This window comes from Electrophorus electricus, unplaced genomic scaffold, assembly GCF_041902795.1.
Source record: "Electrophorus electricus isolate QZ-2024a unplaced genomic scaffold, ASM4190279v1 Scaffold64, whole genome shotgun sequence".
In the NCBI taxonomy this organism is placed as follows: domain Eukaryota; kingdom Metazoa; phylum Chordata; class Actinopteri; order Gymnotiformes; family Gymnotidae; genus Electrophorus; species Electrophorus electricus.
The window spans coordinates 77372-95361 of NW_027658781.1; the positions used below are offsets into that span (position 1 = coordinate 77372).

At 40.7% G+C, this 17990-nt stretch overlaps 4 protein-coding genes across 6 annotated transcripts; 1 reads left to right on the forward strand and 3 right to left on the reverse strand.

Moving 5' to 3' along the window:
- Positions 1–585: 585 nt before the first annotated feature.
- On the reverse strand, positions 586–3050 carry LOC113567831 (mab-21-like 3). The gene is given in 9 exon segments (XM_026995951.3): positions 586–819; positions 821–875; positions 877–1022; positions 1361–1422; positions 2095–2387; positions 2722–2751; positions 2753–2787; positions 2875–2939; positions 2942–3050. Coding segments are annotated over 9 exon segments (1029 nt in total).
- Positions 3051–4341: 1291 nt separating this feature from the next.
- LOC113567498 (DnaJ (Hsp40) homolog, subfamily C, member 28) lies at positions 4342–6146 on the forward strand. The gene is made up of 2 exons (XM_026995525.3): positions 4342–4447; positions 4779–6146. The coding sequence occupies exon 2, from the start codon at positions 4795–4797 to the stop codon at positions 5911–5913; it is 1119 nt and encodes a 372-aa protein (XP_026851326.3). The 5' UTR covers positions 4342–4447; positions 4779–4794; the 3' UTR covers positions 5914–6146.
- A 151-nt stretch (positions 6147–6297) lies between these two features.
- On the reverse strand, positions 6298–7635 carry LOC113567905 (potassium voltage-gated channel subfamily E member 1). The gene is made up of 2 exons (XM_026996045.3): positions 6989–7635; positions 6298–6815 (listed from the first exon to the last, which is right to left on the reverse strand). Exons 1-2 carry the CDS (start codon positions 7017–7019, stop codon positions 6421–6423), a joined length of 426 nt encoding a protein of 141 aa, XP_026851846.3. The 5' UTR covers positions 7020–7635; the 3' UTR covers positions 6298–6420.
- Positions 7636–7764: 129 nt separating this feature from the next.
- LOC145643236 (calcipressin-1-like) lies at positions 7765–17436 on the reverse strand. Of its 3 annotated transcripts, XM_081709598.1 has the most exons (5): positions 11261–11389; positions 10753–11026; positions 9617–9790; positions 9218–9377; positions 7765–9040 (listed from the first exon to the last, which is right to left on the reverse strand). In XM_081709598.1, the coding sequence occupies exons 2-5, from the start codon at positions 10837–10839 to the stop codon at positions 8865–8867; spliced, it is 597 nt and encodes a 198-aa protein (XP_081565724.1). In that variant the 5' UTR covers positions 10840–11026; positions 11261–11389; the 3' UTR covers positions 7765–8864. The 3 variants fall into 3 exon arrangements, with proteins under 3 accessions (XP_081565724.1, XP_081565722.1, XP_081565723.1); XM_081709596.1 differs by lacking the exons at positions 10753–11026; positions 11261–11389 and adding an exon at positions 17028–17436; XM_081709597.1 differs by having other exon boundaries at positions 10753–11318.
- Between the last annotated feature and the right edge of the window lie 554 nt (positions 17437–17990).

Here is a 17990-nt window from a genome sequence, read left to right on the forward strand (position 1 = left end):
CACGGCCTGAGCTTGCTGTAACTTTAAAACATGTGACTCATTTGCGTGAGTGGCTTGTCAAAACAAACATCTTAATTGCAGTTAAAACAGTGTTTTAAAAATGTACACTTATTAAATCTATAGTGAAACAATCTAGAATGTAACTAAATGAAGGGCAGAACAGGAAGGTGTTAATTCGAAATACTATATAGTGACAGGGACCCCTGGTGGACTGTTAAGGTACTGTTTGAACATTGGATGCGTCATAAGATCAAGGCATAGAAAACAGGGCATGCAGGATATTATGTGTGAAAAACATTCATTATGTTATTTTGTTTCATGTTTAATTATCTAATCCTGCCATATATGTATTTTGTTCCTATTACTGAATCTTCCTAGCAAAATATTTGAAAGTGAGGCATTCACTGACTATAAACATAAAGTCGTTCTAACACTAATGGTAAAATTTTACATGAAGGATATCAATATATACGATTCATAAGACTTTAAATAAATACTTATGAAGGCATTTATGAGTGTTTATTCTTGAAGTATTCATGTTTTACAAGTCAATGTTTTGTGCTTACGTAAGCTGTAATGGGTTTGTTATGTTTTATCCCCTTTTGTAATGAGAAAGAAGACACGCTCGTAATAGATATAGGCACTTGGGTCATCCAGGAAGTCGGAGATCTTCTTGACCATGTTACCCAGCTCACTGATGCTGGTGTACTTCAGCAGGTTGTGGGTGCATACAAGGTAGTGTCTGAGGTAGTGCTGGGACACACACACACACTTATGCAGCTTCTGCACCAGGTATAGCAAAACCTCCATCAGGTTTCGTCTGAAACCTGGCACGTGGGTACCTCTCACATGCCCAGAACAGCAGTGACTACAGCCATGGGGGGGGGGGGGGGGGGGTAACACTTCCTACCACAGCCACCATCTTTGTCTATATTTCCCAGCAGTACCTGCTCTGCCAGTGGGAATGACAGCAGCCAGTGGTAACTGGAAGCGGCCTTGAGAATGAAGCCAAACGACCGAAAAGTTCAAGGAGACACTGTGTTCAGAAAACGCTATCTACAACTACCTCTACCTTCTTAGTTATTTTTTTGTCTCCTCTCCTTTGAAATCCAACTAATCTGGGCAATTGTTATTGACATTCCTCTTATCTTAAAATTACATGCTATTTGATCTGAATTTCCAGTCCAGAAAATCCCCTTCCCACTTAATCTAGGGTAAGTAAATAGAAGTGAATTTTTATGAACTGGTAGGAGCTCCATCCCACCACCTCCCCTTCTCACCCATCCATTCCTGACCTTAATGCAGCTGATGTGCTCAGCAGAAGGCCAACGTCTGAAGCCAGCTCTGCCATAATATGTACCTCCAAGGTCTCCACGGTGACATGCACTATAGAATCCGTCGTGCCCAGTGCACTCACCTTCCCTACCACAGCCAAGTGAAGAAAATATTCATGAAGAAAGTGAACAAAACCATCACTTCAGTTTGTCCCAGAAGTAATGGTTTGGGTTTGGCCATGTCTGTATGAGTGTTTGCATGTTAGCTACACAAACAATGTGTCAGAGGCAAGCATAGGCAGTGTGAGTTCCTAAAGCATGGCTTAATGGTTCAGTAGAGTTCTACAGATTTCCTGTGTAATTCCTGATTTTCTGCCTGAAAGACCAAATTCATCAGCACAAACATAAAACAAGCATCTAGACACCACAATTGTACCCATTGCATTTAGTCTCCATCCACATTCACTAATGGTGTAATGGAATCTGTTAGAATATAAAACCAACAGTTAGCAGTAGTAAAAAATAAATAAATAAAATAAATGACTACTAGAGTGAACTCAGGGCAAACTATCAACCACTTGTGAATTTCCAATCAATTTTCTCTTTTTCAATTTCAAACAAAATCATTTACAGTCAGCACTATATTGTTTAGTACAGAACAATAGACAATCAGGGGAGCGGTGTATATGGCTGTTTTTTTTTTTCCCTCAGTTCCTCGGGTGCATGTTTTTGTACAAATCAAACAGCATTACCTTTCAAAAGAAGCCTGCTGCCTGACTCTATCAGATCATAAGGAAATTAATAAGAAACTTTATCTCACCAGTCAGTCCACAGGTCTTAATAGCTGCCTCTACCTGCTCCTTGAAGACACAGGCCACTTTGGTGGTCACAATGTCACCCTCGATGGCCATGCAGGCACCATTCCACCGCTGTGAGAGGTTGGCAAAGCCTTCGCGCTCCAGCCACTTGTGCATCTCCTCTTGCTTTCAGGCGGGGGAGAGTGCGTGGGGGCTGCTGAGGGTGTAGTACCAACATTCCCTCCCCTTCCCTCCCGTATAGCCCATCAGGCCCGGCAAAGGCAGAGAAATTAGGAAAAGGGTGGGCGTCAGCACCGGGGGATACACGCAAATCATTAAGGTCAAATAATATCAGTGAATCCGCTAAAACCGTAAGGTTTGGAATCTTTGATAATCACTGTTCTGGGCCCCGATTCCCCAAATCATCATAGCATTAAGATCATCTTAAATGAGAGAGAGAGTGTTCAGTGTAATACTCTCTCTACCATTGAAAGATCTTTGCTTTATGATGCTTTTGGGAAGCCCAGCCCAGATTGACTCTTTTTCATACTTTACTTTGTGTAAAAGTACCCAAAAATGTAAATGTACCCTACTGAAGTCTTGCAATAATCATGCTGTGTAATGAGATGAAGAAGACATTCTTTCTAACCTGAATGACTAGGTTGTAAGTACACCTCCCCCAATGCAGTCTATTTTGTCAATAAGGTAGGCTGATCCTAGAGATAACATGGTAAAGCTACAATATATTATCTATAATCGATTAATGAATATTTACATATTAAATTGATGAAAAAACTTTGTACTTTGAAGTAGTCATTGTGAACTCCACAGTTCTTAATGGACTGGAAGTGGCCATTCCTTGAGCTACAGTGAAGTCTTTGATTATCTTTTGCACTTCATCTACCGATTCAGAGACTTGTTGAGGTCCACCTGGGAACAAACCACTAATTTTACTATGCTGGTATATCGCAATTACCATATGTGCATTATTTTGCAATTGTATCTTCCTTATCCTTATCTATCTATCTATCTATCTATGCAATTTTTTAAAATTCTATCACATAAGGAACATTAATATCAATAAATATCAATTATTAATATAAATCTAATATTTAATACGATAAATTTAGAACAGTGAATCACAGAACCACAGCCCTAAAACATTGTTTAGATTTATATATAAATGCAGAAGCTCTGTGCATTTACTTGTGTCACCTGATATTGTAAACAGTGGTCAAGGTCCTCTGTTCATGATTTCACATTCCCATAATTTCTTGGCTAAGTCTTCTCTGCTTTTGAGCCCCAGAGCCTTGTGTGTGTGTCCATGTAAAACTTTTGTTTTGTGTTCTAATCCATATAACATACATACATCTTATATTTTTAATGGTTAAGTCTTATGTTCAGTAATATAAATTATCAGATGAATTATCAGCCAATTTCTGTTGCCATTGAAAAGGAGATGCAACATTATATTACATTATTCAGCCATATTTAGAAAAAAAAAAAAAAAGGATACAAACACAGTATGCACTTTAATACTTTTGTGTTCTTTCGTAAATCCCCATAGCAAATGTATATATGTGCACTCTGTTATATGCTATAATTTTTGTATAGCCTGTATATTTGATGGTGTGTACTATGTTGCCTTAAGAAGAAAAAAAAAAGAGAGAATATTTACATTAAATTCTACAGATGTAGAAGCATGACCGAAGAGAATCTGTCAGAACACGAGGAAAAAGTTGCTGAGTTATTTAGGACCCAGGTGATCAAAGATGTCGAAGTAAACAGAATCTGGACAAACACTACTCTGGTTTTCTTGTATTGATAGCTCACCAAACCAAGAGAAATTCCCCCATTTACACACAGTGTTAATGCTTTCCTGCAGCCAGTAAAGATATTGTTTGAATGGACTTGAATGACCCCTTTGAAAACCATCTGGATATCTATCAGAACAACAAAATATCAATAAACTATCATGAATACATTTCTATGAAGATGGAGCAATTGACTTAGAGGTGGCTAAATATAACTTAGCTGCAGTAGTAACTCTATAGCGAGCTCATTGTATATTAAAATACAAATGATCAACCCCTGTAATTATATTATGTAAAGTCAGAATAAGTTTAAGAATGTCAGAAAAATTAACCAGAACGTTGCTTAATCTGTCATGGTGTGGTAGATAACATGTGGCGCCACCTGGAGGTTAATATTGCAGTTCACTGTCTGGTTTTCGGGGGGCGGGCGGGGACTACGAATCCCAGCATTCATTTCGGGTCCAACGACAACACACTGTTTGTGTACATAGCTGTTATAGCCGAGGATGTTTATATCTTATATGCGGTACATTTGAAATGGAAGCTTTCAGAATAAACTGGGGTATGTCTTTCCCGTGTTTTAACTAGGGTGATACTTTAACCACAAGCTTGCATTTTTGTAGGTGTCAAATTAGACAGCTATCCTAACTAGTCAAGGAGCTAACTTTAGCTAGTGTTAGCTAGGTTAGCTCACTTCTGGCTCGCTATCTTATACTAGCTAGCTAAGTTATGATAGTTTTTCACTGCTTATCATGCCTTTGACTTTGCCTGCTGCCTAGCTGTAGAGATAATAGACTTTTGAATGTTAGGTTAGCATTTTAATCTTTTTTTCTGTCTACACTGTGCAATGTATTGTTAATCTAATTTTTGTTGTTGTTATTTGCATTTTGAAGCTACTTTCAAAGCACAATGAGCTGCTTTATGTTCCGATTTTACCGTGGAGACCTCCACAAAATCTTTCCCACTGTCACTCTGCGTGTGCGCTCCTCTGGACCTCACCGTAGTCGGAGTTTACGAGAGAGCTACCGCCTGCTGCGGCTGCCCGAGGACGGCAACAATAGCCATGCCTTAGTTAAGGAGGCCTATCTGCGCATGGCCAAGCTCTACCACCCGGACTGCGGAGCCCCCACGGCTGACGCAGCTTTGTTCTCTCTGATAAAGGAGGCCTACAGGGTTGTACTGGCCCACCTGACCAGACAGAAGTCTATGCCTCAATCATCGATGGATGAGGAGGAAGAGGACAAGGGAAAAAGCCAAGCCCCCCAGCACAGACAATACCTCAGCTTCGAACGCATGGGCTCAGGCACGCCCAGCCAGCGTGAGCGGCAGTATCAGCAGTTCCGCGTGGACCGTGCCAATGACCAGGTCTTGGAGTACCGCTACAAACAGATGGAGAAGGTGGCAGCGGAGGAGGGCTCTGTGGTTAGCAGGGATGCCCGTGTGCGCAGCAAGCACATTAAAATCACACAGGCTGTGGAGCGGCTGGTGGAGGACCTCATTCAGGAGTCCATGGCCCGTGGGGACTTCCGCAACCTTAGCGGTACGGGAAAGCCTCTCAGCAAGTTTGACCACAACCCCTATGCTGACCCCATGACTCACAACCTCAACAGGATCCTCATAGACAATGGTTACCAACCTGAGTGGATTGTGGCTCAGAAGGAGATTAGAGAGACTATTCAAACGATGCGGGAAAGACTACAGGAGGTCCGAGCTCGGCTAGGTAGCCCCATGAGACATTCGGAGCAGCTCCAGTGGAAGGAGCACTGTGCTGCCTTTGCCAGTGAACTGTTGAAACTCAACAAGAAAGTGGACAATTTCAACTTAATCGTGCCTCTCATGAGTTGGCAGATGGTTCATTTTAACATGAACCGGGAAGTGGAAAAAGTACTGAAATCTGACCAGGAGCACAGAAAGGAGAAGGAGAGGGAGAGAGAGAAGATGCATGTGCAGGAGAGAGCGAAAGCAACCACATGTCAGCAGGGCACTAGGCGAGGGTTGATCATGTGGGTGCAGAGTCTACTCAAATGAACTTCTGCTAAACATGTTTTATTACTGTATTTAAACAGGCTATTCTGATTCTGAATAAGTAGTACGCAACACAGTTTCAAGGGAACCTGTAAAGGGAATTAGAAGAGGTGTCTTCTGTGACAATTAAACATAGATCAGAGGTTACACCTTTCATGTGTATTGTCACAAATCACCATCACGTGAATAAAAATGATTTATTTTGTGAATAAAAATATTTATTTCAAATCAATAAAGAGTTAAAAGGTGTTTAACCTATAAGCAAATTGTTGAATACAAGGTGTATTAAGTTAAAAGAAATTAGATTAACATTCAAAAGAGAAACTGGTCAGTTAGTGGCAGTGTAAAGACAATATTAGTCATTCCATTCAGTAAAGTAGTGCGGTGGAACCTATACATTTTTATGCTCTGCTCTAGTGTATGTGGAGAATCATTTAATATTGTGTTTAACCTGGCTGCGTAATGGTTCTAAAAGCATCGGTTCCTGGAGGGTCCTGGTTTTCCAGATCCTCATCCAGGCAGGTGCTCCTGTGCAGTTGGGTTTCCAATAACTACAGCCTCCTGTCTGTCTCCTCTGAGAGCCTGGGTGATGGCAGTGGAGGGAGGCGCCATCACTTTGGCCCAGTCTTTGGCTATGTACTGGTGGTAAGGATCCTGTGAGTTCTCTAGTTTTTTAGAGCGGATGTAGCTGAACATGATTCCAAAGGTGAAGAAACTGAAGAGCCCCACCATCAGTAAGATGTAGATCATCCCTTGGCTTTGTCCTTTGATCTGTGTTGCACTTAGATGAGCAGCAGTAGGGAGAGGTAAAGCAGGCAAGTACCAGGTCTCATTTATGTAGTGCTGTAACCAGGACAGCAGGAGAGACTGTACAGCTGAACTGTTCTGCGCTAGCATGCTTGTTTCTGCTGGACAAAAAATGTAATTCAGTTTGTATTATAGACATTTACCCATAGTGAAACAAACCAAATTGTCTTTGTGGCTTCATGCAGTTACATCCTTAGGTCAACTGAAGTATCAAATTTGATTGCAAAGCTGAGGAAAAGTTAGGCAGAAAGCATATTTTAAAATGACGTACCGTTTGCTTTTTGGTGGTGAGTAGAAATCATAGGTTATTATAAAAAGTATAGGCAAAGGTACACTGCGAGATGGGAACTTGCTCCTTAGATCGGTCTACCTCAAAAGTGAGTCACAATGGATACTCTGAGATTATGGTTTCCACCCATTCATGCACTTTTACCCACATACATGGAACACACACATGCCCACATTCCCTCGGGACATCAACACATTTAATGAGTCTAATAAGAGTCAAGGTCATCTGTCTTCCGATCTGATCACTAAAGAGCCTCGGTCAGACACACAGCCAAACAGTTTTCCAGTGCCAGATGTAACTGAAATGGACTTTAAAATACATAAAGGTGACTGATGTGGTGATGCATTACAAATAATGTAAAACACTGGAGATACTTTAAATGAAAACACAGGGCTTTGTTATTTACTTCGTTATTGCTAAGGCTTATTGACAGGAACTTGAGATATCACTCTTGGCCCTTTTTCTGTGACCTTGCTGATGAATAGCTCCACAGCAGGGAGGGAACAATACTGCACATTGAAATAGGCATCGCAGGTGACATGCTAGGGTTTAAAACTCATGGATACTATTTCAAGACTAATCCACACCTCACCTTGAAAAGCCCTCCAAATGCGTCATTATTGCATTATATCAGTGCACAGAGTGCTGATTCATTCTTTAATAATGGCTGAATCCATATTAAAAAAAAAAGAAGAGATGTCAGATATGTGGGCTCACCAACAGTCATGACAATCAGAAAATACATCCAGGACAACCGGCAATGTCAAGTTCCTGTTTTATTTTGTTATGGCTGTTTGTGTACAAGTTAAGACATAAGCCATTATTGGGTCAATAAATGTCAAAACCAAGCTTTTGAGTATAAATTTGTATTAGACAATTAAGACATTACAGTGAGTTAACTATACATATACAAACATGAAAAGGCGTTGGGCTCAATTTTACCATCTAACAATGTAACTTGTGCAAATTTTGCTAAAGATCATAACAGTCCCCCTCCATCATCATAACAGACTGCTTTACAGTGTCATGGTCCTGAACAAAATGAATGCAAATTTCAAGCATGGTAAAGTACATCCATAAAAAAAACCCCTAAAATTATGTTTTACATAGGATCAAAGCATCTAATGTTTAACTCTTAGTAAAATATGTGTCTCAGTGTACTTTGCTAAAGATGTTAAAGCAAAAAAATGATTCCTATGTTGTTACTGAGAAAGCATGATTTCTAAATGAGAACTCTATCTTCAGATTCTCAATCAAAAGCAGGCTGACAAAATTAACTCACATACTACAATGATATACTACAAATTGTCTGAGGGACTGAATGTTAATTAATGGAGCAATCATTACATTTATAGTAAAAACAACTGCCCACAACCACAACCTTTCAAAGTCTAAGCTCAATCAGCATTCCCGCACAAGCACAGGAATATTACTGTCTCTCCTCTCCGTTGAGGCTTACATTAAAGTGAAAAGCCATGTGTAAAACTGAAAAAGTTAAAAAGATATAGTATACATACCACACCCCTTCACTGGGATAAAGCATGCTTCCCAAAATAAAAGAAATAAATTAACTTACAACTAGAGACTTTTTGTTCTCCGTAGCCATAGACACCAATGAAAAACATTCCTGAAGCACCCTTAACCTTCAACTACAGAGAAATGAGCCACTTTATCAACATAAGCATGCAATCCCCTCCCTCCCACCCCCCGCTTCAAGACAGTGGACATTCCTCCATAGCGCTGGGATCTGAATCAAGGCTTCCTCTAGGAGGGGCAGACCAACCATTCCATGAGAGGGCTCCCAGCAGACCCGAGGTGGTCCAGCAAAGCCGACGGAACAAGGACAAGCTCTGCAGGCTCACTGTACAAGGGCGGTGACATAATCAGGACGCCGGGTCTGGACAATTCTGGGACGGGGCCGTCTGAAGCCAACTGTGTCATCTTCGCCACCAGAGCTGTCCTGGTCACTCTCGCACACATGCACCACCACGCTAGGAGTAGTGGGGGTTCCAGAGTGGAGCTCATACTTCTCTCCTTGAAAAGGTAAGAGAGACAGAACAGTCATCCTCAGGGTCCGGTATTCTGCATAATCTAATTCCTTAATACAGCCAATGTATGAAGCAGTGCACTAATATATAATCCTGGTTTAAGATCTATATTAATTTTAAGGGATTTTGACTGAAACATAGAATTAATACAATGCATCTGCACCTGGACCAAGTCTGGTGATGGCACATAAAAGGTCATAGTTGATGACAGGGGTGGTATCCTGAGCCTGTTCCCACCCCACTGGTGGAGAAGGGGGTGGAGAGAGGAGAAACTGCTTCTCTGGTTTCGGAGGCTCCAGCCGTGGACTCCCTATATGCACAGACTATACCAGAGGAAAAGTAACACAGAGGACAGGGTTATTAAGATACTGATATAGCGAAAAGACATCAGTCATTGAAATTTCACAAAATTTTTTGTGCCACTAAACAATGTCAGTTAAGATAAATGACAGAAATGAAGAGGAAAAAAAAGAAGTAAAGACAAACGAGAAAGAACTGGGAAGTGAGGAAAAGAAACCCTAAAATATGTTTCCTTTTAAAAGTATAAGCAACAGTAATGTACCTGGGCAAAGTAAAGGCGCACTTCTCTGCCATTGAAGTCACTCTTGTGGAGTTTGGCTCTGGCCTCTGCCGCCGCCAGAGCATTACTAAAGGTAATTCGCACTCGCCTGAAGCTCTTGAAAAACTGGAAAGTAGCCTCACCGTCAAAGGCACGGAAAAGCTCCTCAAAACGGGCCTGGGAAACAGAAACAAAATAAATATGCAGCTGGTCCAAAATATGTTTTGGATAGAAATACATGCAATGAATATGAACACTGAAGAGACATACAACTTCAATGGCCTTATTTTCTTGCTTTCACCGCGTATGACAGCCTGACATTGTGTGAGTGTTTCTATATTAATCCCCAGTGACGCACACAATGCTAATGTAATACAAGGCCTACAGATGACTGCCTAAGTACTCTACAAGATAGCGGTTACCAAGGTAACAAGGAAGAATCACTGCGGGCTCTGGGAACACAAACGGACAGGAACGAACCGTCATGTGCTGATGGAATACTGGATTAGGTTCCATGTAAAATGGCATGAAGAATAGCTAGGAGCCGAGTCCTGTCTGAGTATGTGCCGGCACTGCGTATATGTAACCACTTGCGTCAGACTCAAAGCTTAGAACTGCCTATCCACATAACCACAATTCCATCATGCCTGATCCCTGGCCACTTATTTAGGCACAGAGCCAAACCTGGAACCCTCAGCTCAAGCTGAAGAAAACATAAACCAGATGAACAGTGCAGCCTACTAAACCTGGAAATTAGAACCATCCATGTCTTACATTTCAAAGCAGAATGTTTGTATAGCCCCAATCCTCAGCAGACAACATTCTTAACCTCACCATTCCTAACCACAATCTCTCTCCTACAGTCCACACTAACCACATGACCAAGCTCTATGTCTGAAATAGATAGGGCATCAAAATATACAAGAATGTAATTGCAACGAAATATTCTGTTCATGAATATAGCCTCTAACAAGACAGTCCCAAACAAAATCGCAACTGCTAGACTGCTGTCAAGAACTGACTCTAATTGCAAAGGATCACTATCTTCGCACTACCACATACTGTTGTCATAGAAAAAAAATATGAGGCACAGGCAGCATAAACTAAGCTCATATTGCGTGCAAAACATACTACCCTACCCTGCTCTCGGGTCTGTTAAACATGTCCAGGTCCTCCAGAGAGGCGACAAGGCAAAACGGGTTAAACTTCACGCTTTTCAAATGCATGACGGACGCTCGCCGGATCCTTCGCAGGACTTGAGCAGTGAGCGATCGCAGCGGGCAGGAGGGGTGGAGGAGAGCGGGCTGTCTTGCTTTCCCCAGCGTGAGGGCAAAGGAAGCTTAGTCAGGAGATGAAGCCTGTTCCTTTTTGACTCCTCTTCCCACTTCTCTCTCTTCCTCTCTCACGCCGTCTCTGTCGAAAGGCAGTGGACGACAAAAGAGTCTGATGCCGGAAACAGGTCACAGCCAAAATCAGCAACGCTGTTCTGTCAGCAACCCAGTTCTGTCAAGCGTGGTGCGTTGATTAAAAATTCATAAATAGATAAGAGGGGAAAAAAAAAACAAACAAAAAAAAACTGCAGCACACTGAATTCTTAATATGGTGAGGCAATGCTGCTTTGTCCTCACAGAAATTTCTGGAAGGTACCTTGTTCCTGCACCACCAAATAGACGTCTTCGTGGCTTGGTCAGACTGCAAACTACCCTGTGCTCTGCTTTTTATATAAGACCCTCCCCCCGATTCACAGCAACAGACCCAACCCACTCAGGAACGGTCTGAGCCTACAGGCCCCGCCCTTCTTAGCCACTCTCCACCCAGACTGCTGTCTGTGCTGACTAATCTGTACTCAAATAGAGAATGCAAGTCCTGGAAATATGTGCCATTCCCTTTCCTACAGCAGAAACCCAGATCTTCTGATCTCTGCCCTGTTCTGACGCATCCCAACTGGACATGTAGAATTGGAAAACTGTGATCCAGCATGCACTTCTGCAATCCTCTCTCTCGCTCTCACAGGCACAGATGCACACACAAACCCACCCCCCACCTATGGATGGAAAATTTAATCGACTGAGCTGAGCAAAGAGACAGCTGTGTTATCAAGAACTCACTGCAGCATACTTTCCATGGGTACTAATTCTTCTCTCTCTCTCCCCCCCCCGTCCATGTCTGTACCATTGCTCTATTTGCTCCCACATACTCTGCAGAGCCAATGGACTTGACCCTTTATTACAGTGCACCCATTCCTTCATTTTAAATGGCATTCACCTTTAAGACGTCAGGCTTATTTTTATACTATATGACGTCTTTCTGTCCATATCTGGCCAGCCTTGCCAATATTACCCTTTCTCTTTTCTCTGTCTGTATTTTTTTTCTCTATATAAAGGTGATCCTATTAGGGGAAACAGTAAAATGTAATGTTAATGCCATTGAAGAAATCATACTCAGTCCAAATATCATGAGGTGTGGGTGTGCCGTTTGCTGAGTGCGATTACTGCTCTGACGGAGCCAGACTACTCCCACGGGAGTGAGAAACTGGAAACGTGACACCAGGATAAAACAAAACGGAAAGAACACAGGGTGGAAAAATGTGGAAGCCAAAGGTGTTTTGTAAAGCCACAATGGCGTCGTGGAGCGCTGTGAAATTTCTTGTGCAGGTGCTGTTATACACACAGCTCCACCCTCCTCAATGTGTTCTATCCACTGCAGATCCGCCCTCCTCCCAGTTCGCTCTATCCGCAGTAGCGCCGCCCTCACGCAGTCAGTTCTGTCCACTACAGCTCCGCCCTCTTCCCCCTTCCGCACCATCCAATCAGCTCCACGCTCTTCCCACTTCTGCTACATCCAATCAGCTCCACCCTCTTCCCACTTCTGCTACATCCAATCAGCTCCACGCTCTTCCCACTTCTGCTACATCCAATCAGCTCCACGCTCTTCCCACTTCTGCTACATCCAATCAGCTCCACCATTTTCCCCAGTCCGATCCATCCACACAGCTCCACCCTCCACAGTCTGCCCCATCCATATAACTCTGCCCTTCCCAGCATGCTCTATCTACAGCAGCTGCCAGTGCATTTTTAAATAGACGTCAGATCATTTGATTGAATTAGGGCAGCGATGATGCAGACGACTGTGTGCAAACACCACCGACGTACAATCAATAGCTTGAATTCTGTCTGAACAAAAGGCTTTATCAATACACAGAAACAACCAGGCTAGTAGATTTAACCAAGTGACTTCACTAATACCCTAATACACCAATAGATTCTGTTCTATTTTCTAGACATGTTTTAGTATTACAGACAATAACAAACATTTCAGAATCAATGCTAAGAGTGGAGAATCTAGCTAAGAGCAGAGACTCTTTGGGCATTTTCTGCATTTGATAGCATCTTTGTTTAACATACCATATTTATAAAATAAAATAAAATAAAAAACAAAGAACAAAACTGAGCCATGGACAAAACCACTGCTATCCACTGCAGCACATCTCTTATTTGTGAAAACACCACCTGGGCATTCCACAGCACAGCCGTAACAGTGTTTTTTGGACAAAGGAAACAAGTTTAACTTTTTTGTTAATGTGTAATGCATTATGTTAAGTGGGGGTGGGGGAGGGACAAAGTATTTCATACCAATACCAAATCCCAGTACCCACTATGAACATCTTAGTTGACAAGCTACAATAATGATGTGCTGATGTTCCATTCAGCAAAGCTTTAATAACAAAGGTTTAGGTAATGACTGTCTGGTTAGTTTTTAAGTGGGCTAGATCATATGGAAACTGCCAGCCAACATCTAAGCCAAACAGTTATAATGGATCATTGCTGAAGTGCTAAAAACATGCAGGAAAGTTGGCAACATCACACACTTCCTCTGTGAGTCACCATCTTTGGTTTAAATGTGTCTCTAAGGTCTCTTTCTCACTGCCGTTCAGAGGACTTTCCTAAATTGTTACACAGGTAACCACATTACTGTTTCCACTGTGCAAAGTCTTTATGACTGCTTTAGGGTGCTGCATCTCAACAATAATCCATTTGTGCATTTCAGATTTTCCATGAAAGACACTAACCGCAGTGGAATTTTCCATCACAAGACCATCAGCTGACTAAGTCCAGCGTAAGCCTAATTTACATTTGACGCGTTTTGGATTTCGTCTTAGGATGTACTAATGATTCAAAGAGAACACACCGATCCGATGTCACGTATCGGAATCGGGCCGATATTAGCAAAAATGCTGGATCAGACATCGGTGAAGAAATTTTCAAGGAAACCAATCCGATACCATCACAAATCCAGCCTGAAAATAGCACGCCAGTGCTTTGCAGTAGCCCAGAATGTGATAACAGCCAAGTTAGTTTTAAAAGGTCACATGATAACAGCTGGGCTGGTTTACACACCACTGTAGAGTTTAACTGTAGTGCTTTCTTCCATTAACGATTTAAAACTATTATCTTCAAATTCCATCATCCATGCACTTACACACATGTAATTTGCAATGTTATGTTGATAACCCATTGTGGGGAACAGGCTACCCGCCTTCTAGTGAGAGGATTTAAACAGGACAGAGTTGTGTTTTAGCACTGTTCACTGCCATATCCGCAACCAATGGCAATTTGTTTATTAATCCATTCTTTAAAAAATACAAAACGTTTCTAGTTTGACCGTGATGTCAAACTATTTAAGGTTGGCGAAATGAGAAAGAGCAGCAGAAACCTGACAGGAACAGAACTTGAGCGGAGAAATATAAATATAAACTAATAAAGGACTCCCCTTCTCTAAATAATAATAATAATAACCAAACTAATAAAGGACTCCCCTTGTCTAAATTCACAAACAACGCTGTTTTCAGTTAGCCTGCTGAGTTTTAAAGTAGACTTGATATTTTGAATAAGAAGTTGGAGAAAAAAAAAAAAACTAACTTCAATTAACTGATTTTTTGACGAGAAAGAATAACCATCTTGTAAACATTATCAGATTACATTTCTATTGGTTTAAGACTCGCAGCACTGGTAGCCTCTCTGTCTGCTTACTTAATGCCTGGTGCGCGTTTGTTGTGTAGCGAGCACAAGAATGGTAAGGTTATTAATTTAATGTAGAACTAAAGTTGCATTTAGTAATTTAAAAATACAGGGGAACTATAGTGTAAATATAAGGAGTGAGGCAGCCATACTGAGCAGACATCCAGATAGAATGTGAGTGAGAGAGTGTGTGTGTGTGTGTGTGTGTATGTGTGTGCGCGCACACTGAGGGTGAGTAAATATGTCACAAAAAGAGACACTGACTGTAAGACAATAGAAGGACAAACATGCAATGCTTTAGTCTAGTGAAAAAAATTGGGTTTTTCTTAAATAATTTTGTTTCCTTTATCTGTCATATTCATGCATGTCATCTGTAAACCAGCATATATGATACATCTCACTCAAAACAGTTCCCCCAAACAACTAAACTACAGCTCAACAGTGCTTTTTATTGAAAAAAATATCAGCTTGTTATCAGTATCGGGGCAACATCCAAATGCAAGATATCAGTATCGGATTGGTACCAGCAAAAACAGTATCGTGCCATCTCTGTTCAAAACCAATAATAAGTAGCTCACCGCTGTGTTGTATTATTTATATTTAAACATGAGTTTAATTACAAGCATTTATAAAACCCTATCTTACCAAAATTAATTTGTCAATTTAGTATGAACTCATTTACTTAACATTTTGAATGCCATAAAGACATGAGGTCTCAAGACAGGATTTATGTAAGAAACCTAGGTTAATTATTATGAGTTCATCATATAATAGGTACTGCATATTCAAAATACCATGTGGCATATTTACAATATTATAATGTCCTCTGTGTACATTTAAATAGGCTTTACATTTAAATGGGGAAGGTAGCCTAGCCATTTTTAAAATACATAAAGTTGATATCAAAACTTCAAATGAGTTGCTTTAAAATTTCTAAAATTTGTGGTAAAACAAATTCAGATTCAGTTTTTAAAGTAAGAAACACTATCAAAATTTACTGAATAAAACATTAAAATGTAGTAGTGCATGTAGAAAACCACCATATTCTTCAATATAAGCATGATTGATGTGGAAAACAATACAGTTGTGCTGTGATTACATTTCAAGGTGAACTGTATTCAATTCTGACAAATTCTGTTTTTTTGTTTGTTTGTTTGTTTTAACACCATACACCAGGTGTTGCTTTTCAGTAACGAGAGCAAACTACTGCAAAAGAACAGTAAATGTCTTGATTTTCTGGCACATATTCCATATAGTGTAATCAAAAAGTAATATCATGTGTGTATTGCATTTTAAGTTTTTCCACTGTTATTTTTGCATTTTGGCACAAATTCCTCTCCACGGTTCTAGGACATATTGAAAAGGAAGGTCATGTGTGTGGCGTTTCATATTTCACTCCTCACCATACTGTTTGACCTAAAATTCAGTCATGCAACAAGCCAATTATCCAAAGCACATGATCAAATCAACAAAACTGACTCAAATAAAAGAAATCCCACATTTCAGAATGGCTATGTCAGTTTTGCCCCCTGTCCCACTGATATACTTTGTGATTTGAAACAGGCCTTTCAAGAGGGACACCCCTAAATATTATTATTATTATTGGCAAGGTTACTGTCAATAATGAGGCTCCACTTGACATTAAATGACAGGTTTCAGAAACTTTTCTATAAATAACAGCCGTTTAAACCATTAAACAGACATAGTCCTCTAAACTGTTTCATGCCGTCATGCTGCAGATGTGTCCAGTTCAAATTTTATCATTCCACAAATGCCAGAAAGTGATGATTGCAACTAGCAATTTTGTAAAGACAAAATATGCCCATGTACACAAATGTTTTCTTTGCCCTTCACCTCACGGACAAAAAACCCATTCTGTTCTAACAATTCACAGACACAGTGGAACAGATTTGTCTGTCTCCATTCAGAGCTCGATTTATGGCTCCTATAAACGGCTTACACGATTTTTCTATTCCTCAAAATCTCTTTATTTTCTTCCATCTAGTTAGATTTTTGTCCTATTTAAAAAAAAAAAGACTTCTGAAACAGCGTCTGCTCTAACTGCATAGGAATGCATAAAACAGCACGAACGAAGTTAACAAATACTAAAAATACCAAAATGTAGGTTAGGTCGAATAGGTTTTAACTCAAACACACATTTCGAAAATGTCTTTCTTAGTGAGAATTATCTAGCGGAGGGAATAACTGAAGGTAGCTAGTTAGACTACAGAGAGCAATTTCTGCATTAAATAATGCAGCCGTAATCTAACCTATAGCTATACTGGCAGCAAGACAGTTGGCTATATCAATTTAGTTACAGTCACACAGGCAGAAGAAGATTATAAGGTCATGTTTACGAACTAAAGTGCTCTTCTGCATTAGCTACGTGTACTCACTTTCATCTGGTTGTCACCGAACATTTCTTCTGCAACTTTACATGCGACCAAGGAATTGGACAACTCCATAACATGTACGTCAGCTGTGTCATCGCGGCGATCAGTTTCGACCTGCTGCATGTTGGAAACTATGCGACTTAAAGAGTTGCTGCAAGAAAATACATGTAAAATAGCCAGTAGCTCGATAGCGCAGCGTTATCTGATAGCTCTTCTCGCTAGATGCCTATCATTCTTGTGTGGAATTAAGTTAAAGAAGCTAATTAGTTTGCTACAGCGTGTAATTAACACAGTAATTACATATACATTAGCCACATAACTTATGTGATAATGTGGTAACAGTGGGTTATATTAACAGCAGTCGCTGCCTCCCCCCCGCCAATATCAAGTCGTTCATCCATGAAGGTAGTAAATCAAAGAAATGGCTCCTGCTGCCTGTGAAAGCAGCAACGTTTGGTTGCCGTCTATGCCTATATTCAACATGTCAAAATAAAAGCCTCAAAGCTGCCGCTATATAGAGCTTTCGAAGTGAGGACTAGGCATTTCGCAGATTCTCTTTACAACAGCGTTTGGCATATTCCGGTGTCAGTTGAATTTATATATCAAAAGGGACATTTGCAATTACGTTTAGGGGATTTGGCAGACGCTGTTATCCAGGGATTTGTCATTTACTCATAGAATACAGTATAGCCAGTACAGTAGGTTAGAGTGCAAAATACCTATGAACTAGAATGCTGTTGACATACAGGGATCAATGCTGATGCCTAGAAGTGCAAAATACATAAGCTCTATCTCAGACAACAATCACTACAATAAACAATAAGTACTAGAGTTTCAGTTAGTCAACATAGGACCAGGGTCAGTGGTCATTAAAATAATCTACAAATAGATGGGTCTTCAGACAGTGTTTGAAGACTGTAAGGGACTCTGCTGTCCAGACAACAAGTGAAAGTTTGTCCCACCATC